At 40.2% G+C, this 12,934-nt stretch overlaps 1 protein-coding gene across 7 annotated transcripts in view; it reads right to left on the bottom strand.

Annotated features, from left to right (window-relative positions):
- The window catches only part of TRIP4 (thyroid hormone receptor interactor 4), an 88,772-nt gene that overhangs the window by 28,736 nt on the left and 47,102 nt on the right, over positions 1-12,934 (bottom strand). For all 7 annotated transcript variants that reach the window (XR_001180544.2, XM_045067411.1, XM_004758705.3 and 4 more), the window contains 3 exons: positions 11,961-12,176; positions 7,930-8,056; positions 5,051-5,238 (listed from right to left, as the gene is read on the bottom strand). Coding sequence is in view for 6 of the 7 variants with exons in the window: in XM_045067411.1 (XP_044923346.1) it covers positions 5,051-5,238; positions 7,930-8,056; positions 11,961-12,176 (531 nt within the window). In the remaining variant the exon portion in view is untranslated. The remainder of the gene's footprint in view (positions 1-5,050; positions 5,239-7,929; positions 8,057-11,960; positions 12,177-12,934) is intronic.

Genomic DNA, 12,934 nt, shown 5'->3' with positions numbered 1-12,934 from the left:
GGGGCAAGGGCAGAGAGAGAGGGAGCAGCAGACTCCCCACTGAGCAGGGAGTCCAATGACATGTGGGGCCTCAACCCTGGGACTCTAGGATCATGACCTAAGCTGAGGGCAGATGCTTAACCAACTGAGCCACCCAGGTGCCCCCAAATCTTACATTTTCAAGGTATCTAAGTTGTGCCACAAAAAAGGAAATCCTTGCTCTTCTCTGAGTGAAAGGCTAACATTTTCTTGGAAGCTTTGTTAATCGATCTCTAACCTAACAGAAAAAACCTCACCAACACATAAATCTCTCAGAAGAGTACTTTTATAATCATTACTTAATAGAATTTAAGTAAATGAAAATACTTATCATCTTCACTCTTTAAAGTATAACCACTTTCAATTATATTTTCTAAGTATTCTATAAAGGATTCTGTTCTTTGTAGATAATTAAACAACTTGACTAGTTCGAAAGAATCTTTAAGTGGAATAACAATGCATTCAAAATAATTTAATTACTCTCCAAGAATTATAAAAAGATGTTCCTGGGGGAGGGGGAATTGGGCAAAATGAGTGAAGGAGAGAGGGAGATACAGGATTCCAGTATGGAATGAGTAACTCATGGGAATAAAAAGCAGTTATTGGGACGCCTGGGTGGCTCAGTTGGTTGGACGACTGCCTTCGGCTCAGGTCATGATCCTGGAGTCCCGGGATCAAGTCCCGCATCGGGCTCCCAGCTCCATGGGGAGTCTGCTTCTCTCTCTGACCTTCTCCTCATTAATGCTCTCTCTCACTGTCTCTCTCTCAAGTAAATAAATAAAATCTTAAAAAAAAAAAAGCAGTTATTTTTCTTTTCATTATTACAAGGATATTGTAATAGCAGTAAAATGGGAAACATGTGGTGAACAAAGCATAATGTATAAACTTGTCAAGTCACTAAGCTGTACACCTAAAACTAATGTATCACTGAGTGTCAAGTATACCCAAATAAAAAAGAAAAGAAAAAGAAGAAAAAGGATGTTCGTCTTTTGGTTCCAACCAAATGAAGTAAGTACCTTGATAACATACCCCTATTACAAAATTCTTACAATGGAAAATAGAGACTTTCTCACATCCTTCATTTTCCAATACAGATGAAGTGAAAGAGTGCCAGACACAGAGCAGGTGATCAATAATACATGAAGAATGAATCATTAGCTTTCTTCTCTCCACACCGAATCACCTGAAGGGTTATTGGGAAACTGGTCTCACAAATGTGGCAGAACCACCCATTTTATTTCAGTGGGAAATAACTTATTGTGGGCAGGATGCTGCTCATCTGTTCTTTTTAGTAACAAAATCTGAAGAACACAGATCCAAAATAGGATGAGAGAAATGTAAACATTCTCATTGTCTCAGCAGAAGGCAAACTGTTTAGCTTTCTACTTTGGAAGATGGAAAAGATAACCGAATTGTAGAAAACTGAATGAGAAAAACACGTATCTGAGGGCCCAGCTGCTCTGAAGCAGAAGCAGATTCACACACATTTGTTCTTTTTTTTTTTCTTTTTAAATTTTATTTATTTATTTGTCAGAGAGAGAGCAGAGGCAGGGGAGTAGCAGGCAAAGCAGCCAGGGGAGAAGCAGGGAGCCCAATGTGGGACTCAATCCCCGGACCCCAGGATCATGACCTGACGCTTAATCGACTGAGCCACCCAGGTGTCCCTCACATGCACCTGTTCTAATGACACTACACACATGAACTATAAAACAATTTCAAGCCGGGGCACCTGGGTGGCTCAGTGGGTTAAGCCGCTGCCTTCGGCTCAGGTCATTATCTCAGGATCCTGGGATCGAGTCCCACGTCGGGCTCTCTGCTCGGCAGGGAGCCTGCTTCCCTCTCTCTCTCTCACTCTCTCTACCAGCCTCTCTACCTACCTGTGATTTCTCTCTGTCAAATAAATAAATAAAATCTTTAAAAAAAAAACAAAAAAAAAAAACCCAATTACAAGCTAAAGCAAGAAGGCCTGATCTTCAAGAGGGAACAAAAATGGTAATGAAGGAGGGAAGTCACAACTAATAATGAAAACACCAGAGTAGAAATGACTGATCCTAAATGCCAATAAAAAATTTTCTTTCAGAAGAAAAATAACTGAAGCTTACTCAGTAAGAATGGAAAAAACACTCTGAAAACTTGAACTCTAGTTCCATCTCTGCTGCAAATGAGCTTTTTAATTCAGAGAAAGCTACTTTATCTTTGCTTACCTAAGTGCCATCATTTGTACAAGATTATAAACTGGCCTAATCTCTTTCATAGAGCTACTACTTTTAAAACTGTAAAAAGCTATTTAAATATAAGGTATTATTGGGGCGCCTGGGTGGCTCAATCGTTAAGCCTCTGCATTTGGCACAGGTCATGGTCCTAGCGTCTTGAGGTCAAGCCCCCCATCCGGCTCCCTGCTTGGCTGGAAGCCTGCTTCTCCCTCTCCCACACCCCCCACCCCCGCCCCCGGCTTATGTTTCTTCTCTCGCTGTGTCTCTCTGTGTCAAATAAATAAAATCTTTAAATAAATAAATAAATGGTATTATTACTATTATGAGTTAGGACACTGCCTAGGAATAATAAACTCTAAAGGCAAAATAGAAAGGGAAAAAAAAGATATCTGCACCTCTCACATTCATTGCAGCATTATGTACAACAGGCAAGACATGGAAACAACCAAATGTTTACTGATGGATGAATGGATAAAGAAAATGTGGTATATATGCACAATGGGATACTATTCGGCCATTTAATTTAAAACATGGATAGAGCTTGAGGGCACTGTGCTAAATCAGACAGAAAAAGACAAATACTGTATGATCTCACTTATATGTGGGATCTGAAAAAAAGCAAACTCATAGATACAGAGACCAAACTGGTGGTTGTCAGAGGTAAATGGGTGAAGATAGTAAAAATTTTCAGTTATAAGGTAAGTAAGTCCCAGGGAAGTAATGTACAGCTGGTAACTACAGTGAACAATACTGTATTATATAGGGGCGACTGGGTGGTTCATCTGCCTTTGGTTCAGGTCATGATCCAGAGGTCCTGGGATTGAGCCCCACATTGCACCCTCGCTCATCAGGGAGCCTGCTTCTCCCTCTCCCTCTGCCATTCCCCCTTGCTGCTCTCTCTTTCAAATATATAAATAAATAAATAAATTTTTAAAATACTGTCTAGTATATTTAAAAGTCGTTAAGAAAGTAGATCTTAAAAGCCCTCATGTCAAGAGCACCTGGGTGGCTAAGTTGGTTATGCATCTGCCTTGGGCTCGGGTCATGATCCCAGGGACCTGGGACCAAGCCCCATGCCCTGCAGCCATTAGATTCCCTGTTCAGTGGAGATCCTGTTTCTCCCTCTCCCCACCTCCCCAGAATAAATAAAATCTTTTAAAAACAAAAAGAAATTCTCATGACAAACAAAAAATTTATAACTATGTGAAGTTATGGATGTTAACTAAACTTATTGAGGCAAATTTTAAAAAATATATATACTTCTATATCAAATCATTATATTGTACAGCTTGAACTAATATGTTATATGTTAATTACATTTCAATAAAATTGGGAAAAAGGGTGGCACCTGGGTGGCTCAGTGGGTTAAGCCTCTGCCTTCAGCTCAGGTCATGATCTCAGGATCCTGGGATCAAGCCCTATGAAGGGCTCATTGCTCAGTGGGGAGCCTGCTTCTCCCCTCTCTGCCTGCTTTTCTGCCTACTTATCATCTCTCTCTCTGTGTCAAATAAAAAGATAAAATCTTTAATAAAATAAAATAAAATTGGGAAAAAAGGAAAAATGAATATGTTGCAATGATAAAGTGAAAGAAGTAAAACATAATATATATTATGGTCTCACTGTATAATAATTTGCACAGGAAAAAATGTAAGTAAACCCTCTAAAATGCTAACAGTAGCTGTTTCTTTCTTTTTCTTTTTTTTTCTTTTTTTTAAGATTATTTATTTATTTATTTGTCAGTGATAGATGGAGAGAGAGCGAGCAAGCACAGGCAGACAGAGAGGCAGGCAGAGGCAGAGGGAGAAGCAGGCTCCCTGCCGAGCAAGGAGCCCGATGTGGGACTCGATCCCAGGACACTGGGATCATGACCTGAGCCGAAGGCAGCCGCTTAACCAACTGAGCCACCCAGGCGTCCCTTATTTTTCTTTTTTTAAAAAAAGATTTTATTTATTTATTTGACAGAAAGAGAGCACAAGCAGGCGGAGTCGCAGGCAGAGGGAGAGAGGGAGGGTCCTGGGATTGAGCCCCACATCAGGCTCTCTGCTCAGCAGGAAGCCTGCTTCCCCCTCTCTCTCTGACTGCCTCTCTGCCTACTTGTGATCTCTGCCTGTCAAATAAATGAATAAAATCTTTAAAAAATTAAAATTAAAATTTAAAAAAAAAAAAGAGGTACGACTGGGTGGCTCAGAGGGTTAAGCCTCTGCCTTTGGATTGGGTCATGATCCCAGTGTCCTGGGATCGAGCCCCACATTGGGCTCTCTGCTCAGCTGGGAGCCTGCTTCTCCCTCTCTCTCTGCCTGCCTCACTGTCTACTTGTGATCTCTTTCTCTGTCAAATAAATAAATAAATCCTTAAAAAAAAAAGGCTTTCTATAAAGATGAAAAAATGGTACTCTATTCTTTGTTATGATTAGGATTCTTAGTTTTTCTAAACTCAGTTTTTTTAAGCTATTCAGTAAAAACACTACTACCAAATCAATTACATGAATATATTGCTGAAATTTCTAGTGAAGAGTATTATAAATAATCACTAAATTGGGGAAAATGAATTCTAATCCACATTTTTTTTTAAAGAGAGAAACAGAGAGGTTGGGCGGGGGTGAGGGGGAGAAGGATAGAGAATCTTAAGCAGGCTCCATGTCCAGGATAGAGCCCAACTCGAGGCTCCATCTCATAACCCTGAGATCATGACCTGAACCAAAATCAAGAGTCAGATGCTTGACCAACTGAGCCACCCAGCTACCTCCCTAATTCATAATTCTAAATTAAGCTTATGTCACTATAAAATCTTCCACTGCCACGATTCATTTCTATCCTTACCTTTTGATCCCTCTGACAAGCAGAGAGGCCCAAGGCTGATGCATAGAGAGGCACCAGCCACCATCAAAGCCTTCCTGAAAATCTTGGTCCTGGATTCGCAGCTGATGCCGATAAGAGTTGAATTCTAGTTCTGATCCTGCTGAATGGAATGTCTTCTTCTGTGAGGCTGCACCTGTCTGGTCTATCCACTACACAAAAAAGAAACCAAACATACAGTTTTGTCTGACAAGGAAAAAACATGGGGTAGATATACAAAATGAAATGAATGCTTATAATGAAGAAATCATACTGGGCACAGTTTTCTTTTTCTTTTTATTTATTTATTTATTTATTTGACAGACAGAGATCACAAGTAGGCAGAGAGGCAGGCAGAGAGAGAGAGAGAGAGGAGGAAGCAGGCTCCCTGCTGAGCAGAGAGCCCGATGCGGGGCTCGATCCCAGGACCCTGAGACCATGACCTGAGCGCCCCACAGTTTTCTTAAAGTTTATACCATATTTATCGGAAACACGGCCAAAAAAGGTAGTAGGTTTTAAGATGATAAAATCTGGAGTTAGCGTAGATTTCTTAGCTTTTGGCTTATTTGATCATTTGTTGGGGGGAAAAACCAGAATAGTAGTTTAGAGATTCCAAACAATTACTTAACTTTTAACAGTTTTAGTTTTCTCAACTATAAAATGTGGGTGTTGGACTAAGTTAATCTCTAATAATCTTTCTGTAATAAAGTTTTATGATTCTAATCAACTGCATCATATCTTAATAAAATAAACATTTATTAATACTTGACTATGTGAAGCACATAAAGTATAAAAAAGATACAGTTCTTTCTTTCAAGGAACTTATAATCCTAGTAGAAGACAAAGACATAAATAGCTATCCAAAATCTAAACCAGAATAGAGTAAATATTACACAGGGATAGAGACCTTAACTGCGAATACCCAGGAAAGACTCATCCTTTATGGGGCAAATAAGTGGTTTCATAAACATGTTGGTGTTTGAACAATTTTGAGGCCCACATTCTCTGTTCTAGTTCTACTACAGTTCTAGTTTATATTACTGGTTTCTCTATTCCCACAGCCACTTTCCTAAATTAATCTCTTATATTTCTATAATACTGTTATAGACCTTAGTAACTGGTCTCCTCATCTGCTGCCCTACCAGTATTATAACATTAACCTGGCTTCTCATTATCTCCCCACTGCACTACTGCAATAACCTTCTTAGGAATTTCCTTGCTTCTAGTCTTACTCCTCTCTCCAATCTGTTCTCTATATAGGCATGGAAGTCATGCTAATCTTCTGCTTTCTTTAAAGACTTCCCTTTGCTGACTATGGAATAAAACCAGACTCCTCAGCATGAGACATAAAGGCTTTCATGGTAAGATGATGTCTACTGTACTGGGTTGAGTAGTATGCACCCTAACACTTATGTCTATCCAGAACCTGTAAAAGTGACCTTATTTGGGAATAGTCTTTGCAGATGCAATTAAATTAAGATACGGTAATGTTAGGTTAGGTTCAACCCCAAATCCAATGACTGGTGCCTTTATAAAATGGAAGAACAAGGCCGCCTGGGTGGCTCAGTCAGTTAAGCGGCTGCCTTCAGCTCATGGGTTTGAGCCCCGCATTGGGCTCTCTGAGCAGAGAGCCTGCTTCTCCCTCTCCCTCTGCCTGCTGCTCTGCCTACTTGTGTTCTCTCTCTCTGTCAAATAAATTTTTAAAAAATTATTACAAAATGGAAGAACACTTAGAGACAAAAACATACAAGGAATAAGGCCATATGAAAATGAAGGCAGACATCAGAATGATGCAGCTACAAACCAAGGGACACTCAGGGACACCAGAAGCTTAAAAGGCAAGGAAGTGTTTGGAGGAAGTGTGTGGCCCTGCCAACACCTTGGTTTTGATTATCAAACTGTGAGAAAATAAATTTCTGTTGTTTTAACCTAATTGTGATACTTTGTTATAGTTGCCCTAGGAAACTAATACACCTACTAGTCCATCTTTTTTTTTTTTCATCTTAACTTTTATACTTAATTACTTCTGGTTCTAACAAATCTATAATGCTCCTAAGCTGCTGACCCTTTGGTACATGCTGTACCTTCCACCTGGAATTTCCTCCTTAGATTCATCTCATTTGAAATTGTTATTCATCCTTTAAGTCTTCTCTCAAACACTATTTCTTTGGTGACCCCTCTAGTGCATTTATGAACTCTTTCTTGAAGTTCTACTCTATGCACATGTGTCTGTCATTGCAATTATCTTTTTTAATTGAAGTACAATTAACATATGCAACTATTTTAAGGAATTCAAATTATAACTTCCCTATAAAAGCCTCTTTTATTCTCAACTGGAAGTACTGTTTTCCCTCCCCTGGGTTTCCACCATACTTTATTTAAATTTCTGTTAGTATTAGAGCTGCTATGTAATCTTTTCCCCTACTAATCTATTAGTTTCTTGAGGATAGAAGCAGTGTAACAGTCAGTTTATCACTTACTACTATGCTTGCACATAGTAGATGCTCAATGTATGATGGAAAAAGTGAATGACAACAACAAACATTTTAGTTTAAAATACCATTCCATGGGATTACCCATATTCTATAAAAGGCAGAGAAAGAATATTAACAAAAGGACCATGGGGTTATTGTCTAAATATGTTACTTTTAAAAACCCTCTCTTGGAAAATACTAGGAAGGTAATACAGGTCAACTTGTTAGAAGTGCTGAAAAAATTGGAAAAAACTGGGGCCAGAAAATAAGGTTGGTGGGTGTGTTCAAAGAGCAAATTAGTATCTAAAGCCTATGAAATAGGCACACTTGAAGGAGAAATATCAGGGCCCAAACTTCTCTCATTACCATCTAGAAAAAAGGATCACTAACCTGGGGAGGGGACTGGTAGAGGTTGGGATTCACCAGAACTCCCAAAGGCTCATCAGAAGATCTATTCAGTTTGGTCAATGGTTGATTCAAGGTTCCATTGGCAATTGCCTGTATTGTCTCATCTAGTCTGTGATAACAAACCAAAGGATGCAATAATTGGTAATATTCTTTGCTCAGAATATCCTTACTTACCACAACATAAAATCCTTCAACAATGATAAAATTTGAAATTCAAAGAGGGGTCCATGGATGATCTTCCCTATCCCCACCACCAACTTCCTTCTCTTCACTCCAAGAACCCTAAGGAATATGAGTTAGTAGAAGTTCCAGAACATTAAGAAAATAGGTAGGGCATACTACAATCATTCATCTGCATAACAATATCACTAAAAATGCCAAGATAAGAAAACATGCATAGAAATAATCTGACCCACAGAAGAGTATTCAATAGCAATCTATTTACTCAACACATTCAATTACTCCTCTGCCCACTCAGAAGTCCCTGTCTACTTCTCCATGCTTATCTGGATTCTATCCTTGCTTCGAGGCCCAGAAGTTCTAATGAGGCACTCTACTGGCCTAGCACAAAAGTTCTTACTCCTTTTTCTGAAGTCCTATTAACACCTACTAATTAAACAGTCACGGAACCTGCCTCCTTAGTGCAGTAGGCAGCAGGTCAGTCTCATAAACAGTCATGGAATACATCCCATGTTATCCTGTGCCTATGGTGTTTGTTATTTATTTTGGCTCTAAACTCACAAAAGAATGTGATCATTATTCATTTAAAGACTGTAGAACTGGGATGCCTGGGTGGCTCAGTGGGTTAAGCCTTGCCTTCGGCTCATGTCATGGTCTCGGGGTCCTTGGATCCAACCCCGCATGGGGCTCTCCGCTCAGCAGGGATAGAGCCCTGCATGGGGCTCTCTGCTCAGCAGGGAGCCTGCTTCATCCTCTCTCTCTGCCTACTTGTGATCTCTGTCTGCCAAATTAACAAATTAAAGTCTTAAAAAAAAAAAAAACGGGAGAACTAATCTTACTGATTAGTAATAGATCATAGGTCCTGCAGGAACCGTAACTTATTCTTATTGATATTTCTATGTTACTTGCTGCTGTACTCCATGTTCTTGCCAGATGCTTTAGAAATATTTGTAGATAATGATAATTGTGAGGCACAACATAATGAAAAGCTTTTACCAGGAGGAAAGGTCAATTAAATACAATTAATACGATTAAAGAGATATTTGTTAGGAACCTCAGATATCCAAAGCAACTTGGATATCCAGGAGGGGCACCTGGGCAGCTCTGTCAGTTAAGCACTGGATTCTTGATCTCAGCTCAGGTGTTAACCTCAGGGTCCTCAGAGTCATGTGTTCCAGCCCCACATTGAGACCAGCATGGAACCTACTTAAGAAAAGAAAGTGTGGAGGACATGGACATGGTTCTTGCCTTCAAGAAGCTCTGAATCTAAACAGCAGGTTTAAAACAGCTATGAAGATGATGAACAAAAACATGGAAGGATGTAGCTATTATACTATGATACAGTTATTGCAATTATTGCTATTATTATCCCACCTGTTGTACCAAATAGGCAGGTATTTCAAAAGTGAACATTGAGGGAGAAATTTCCAAACCAAGAAAAAAGCAGAGACATAGGCATGAAGCAAAAAGAAAAGAAAAATAAGAATTTTTTAAAGCATTTTTTTTAAAGATTTTATTCATTTAGGGTTCACTCTTGGCATTGAGGCTGTACCATTTTAATAGTCCCATCCACAGTAAAAGAGCATCTCGAGTTTCCTACACTCATAGATTAAGCAATATTTTATATATATATATGTATTTTTTATTTCAGCCAATTTAATGATGTATTATGTTTTAAAATTTGCATTTCTCTTTTAACTAGTTGAGCATTTTATATTTTTCTTCTTTTTTAAAAAAAATTTATTTATTTGACAGAGAGAGAAAGGAACACAACCAGGGGGAGTGGGAGATGGAAAAGCAGGCCTCCCACGGAGCAGGGAGCCAGATGCGGGGCTTCATTCCAGGACCTCAGGATCATGACCTGAGCCGAAGGCAGACACTTAACAACTGAGCCACACAGGCACCCCTAGTTGAGCATTTTTTTTTTTTAAATGTCTATAGGCTATTTGCTTCACCTGTAAATCGTCCTTAACCTTTGCTCATTTTTCTAATGGATTGTTTTCTATGTTTCTTCTAATATGCAGGAAGTCTTTATATAGATATTCCTCTTTTGACTTAAAAATGTTGACAATATTCTCTCAGTTTGGTAGAATTTTTTTACTTTATTAAAAATATCTTGGGGCGCCTGGGTGGCTCAGTGGGTTAAGCCGCTGCCTTCGGCTCAGGTCATGATCTCAGGGTCCTGGGATCGAGTCCCGCATCGGGGCTCTCTGCTCAGCGGGGAGCCTGCTTCCTCCTCTCTCTCTCTGCCTGCCTCTCTGCCTACTTGTAATCTCTCTGTCAAATAAATAAATAAAAATCTTTAAAAAATAAAAATAAAAAAAATAAATAAATATCTTGGGGCACCTGGGTGGCTCAGTTGGTTAAGTGGCTGCCTTCAGCTCAGGTCATGATCTCAGGGTTCTGGGATTGAGCCCCAGGTTGGGCTCTCTGCTCAGGGCAAGTCTGCTTTTCCCTCTCCCTCTGCCTCTCTTTATTTCTTTCTAATCTTTTTATCTCTTCTACAATTAACTATTTAGTCAAACTTATTATCACAGTATGGTTTGAGGTACAGAGCTAATGTAGATTTTTTCCAAGTCAGTGCCCAATCATTCCATCATATATTTAACCCTTTTCTTACCATTCAGAAATGCTACCTGGTTCAGGGGCACCCAGGTGGCTCAGTCAGTTAAGCATCTGACTCTTGATTTTGGCTTTGGTCATGATCTCAGGGTGGTGGGATGGAGCCCCATGTCAGGCTCTGTGTTCAGCAGGGAATTTGCCTGAGATTCTCTCCCTCTTCCTGTCCCTCTGCCCCTACCCTGACTTGTGCACATGCATGCACTCTCTCTAATAAATAAATCTTTTTTTTTTTTTTAAGAAAGGAGAAACGCTATTTCAATTACTAATTTATGCATGTGTGGACACAAGCACACGTAATTCAAGATTGTTTCTGGATTCCTTTACATTTCATTGATCTTCTCCATGCCCAAACTGTACCTCATTGTTTTAAAAAGTTTATCAAACTACAGCAATTTTCTAGAAGACAAATTCCCCTCACTGTTCATTTTCAAAATTGTCTTAGCTACTTTTTTTTTTTTAAGATTTTATTTATTTATGAGAGAGAGAGAGATCATAAGTAGGCAGAAAGGCAGGCAGAGAGAGAGCGGGTGGGGAAGCAGGCTCCCTGCTGAGCAGGGAGCCCAGTGCAGGGCTCGATCCCAGAACCCTGGGACCAAGTCCCAAAGGGAAGGCAGAGGCCCTAACCCCCTGGGCCACCCAGGAGCCCCAGTCTTAGCTACTCTTACAATGATTCCAAATGAATATATAAATATTTTTAAAGATTTATTTATTTATTTATTTGACAGACAGAGATCACAAGTAGGCAGAGAGGCAGGCACAGAGAGAGAAAGGGAAGCAGGCTCCCTGCTGAGCAGAGAGCCCGATGCGGGGCTCGATCCCAGGACCCTGAGATCATGACCTGAGCCGAAGGCAGAGGCTTTAACCCACTGAGCAACCCAGGTGCCCTGCAAATGAATATATTATTTTTAAAATCAACAAAAATAGAGGTGCCTGGGTGGCTCAGTCATTTAAGCATCTACCTTCGGTTCAGGTCATGATCCCAGGTGGGGTCCTGGAACTGAGCCCCATGTCAGGCTCCCCGCTCAGTAGGGGAGTCTGTTTCTCCCTCTCCTTCCATCCCTGCCCTTGCTCACACTCGCTCTCTCTCTTCTCTCAAATAAATAAAATTTTAAATAAAATAAAATAAAATAAATAACAGATCCATGACAGGGGGAAAGTCCTCTACAGTCAAACTGCCCCCTCCCAAACCCTTTCCGGTGCTGCCCACTTACCTGCTGTGATACTCTGCTAGTGGATTTTCATCCTCCACGATCTTCCTGCCTGCAAAGTCAATGGTGACTTTCTTAGAGAGCCGAGACATATGTCGAAATTCTCTCAGCTCTTCCTCTCGCTTCTGCAGAGTCTCCCGCTCAATTTTAGACAACCACTGGTTAGAATCACTGGCAAAGTAATCTGACTCATCATCAATGACTTGGGTCCTTCGAATGCTAAGGAGGTAAAAAACAGAACACATGTCAACTGGGTCACCTGTTGATAAAACAGGGACTTGATATCCTGAGATTATTACCTCAAATATAGATGCCCAAAAAAGTCCAAAATCAGGTCAAGCTCTGCTTGGTTCCCAGCTTCTGCATATATCTTATCCCCATTGCAGTCTCAGCTCAGCTCTTGAAACTAATCTCACTCTCAGGCAGAAAAAGACACAGCATATAACCCATTATCCTTCTGCCATTTTTTTTTTAAACTGGTCCAGCCATAACTGAGCTTCCACCAGGTTTTGCTACATCTGAATTCATGTCTCAGCAGCTTACTCAATATCCCAGACCCTTTTACTGGGACCTTGTCTATTCTTGCTAGGCCCAACTGCTGTCCTTTCCCTTAGAAACTAAGGAGTGCTATCCTGGACTATTTAAGTCCTATGGCTTACTTTTTTTTTTTTTTTAAAGATTTCATTTATTTATTTGACAGACAGAGATCATAAGTAGGCAGAGAGAGGAGGAAGCAGACTCCCCATTGAGCAGAGAGCTTGATGCGGTGCTCCATCCCAGGACCCTGGGATCATAACCTAAGCCGAAGGCAGGAGTTTAATCCACTGAGCCACCCAGATGCCCCATTATGGCTTACTCTTAGGACATCCTACCACTCTACTACTATAAGCCAGTTTCTACCCCTTGCCCCCCAAAACCTATCTCCAGTCCCTCAATAAAACACTAAAACACTGGTCAAATTCTAAGATATGGCCTCA

Source organism: Mustela putorius, unplaced genomic scaffold (assembly GCF_011764305.1).
Source record: "Mustela putorius furo isolate JIRA1106 unplaced genomic scaffold, ASM1176430v1.1 tig00003896_pilon_pilon_pilon, whole genome shotgun sequence".
NCBI lineage: Eukaryota > Metazoa > Chordata > Mammalia > Carnivora > Mustelidae > Mustela > Mustela putorius.
The sequence above is the reverse complement of the archived record's forward strand: the minus strand, read 5'-3'. Positions and strand labels throughout refer to the sequence as shown.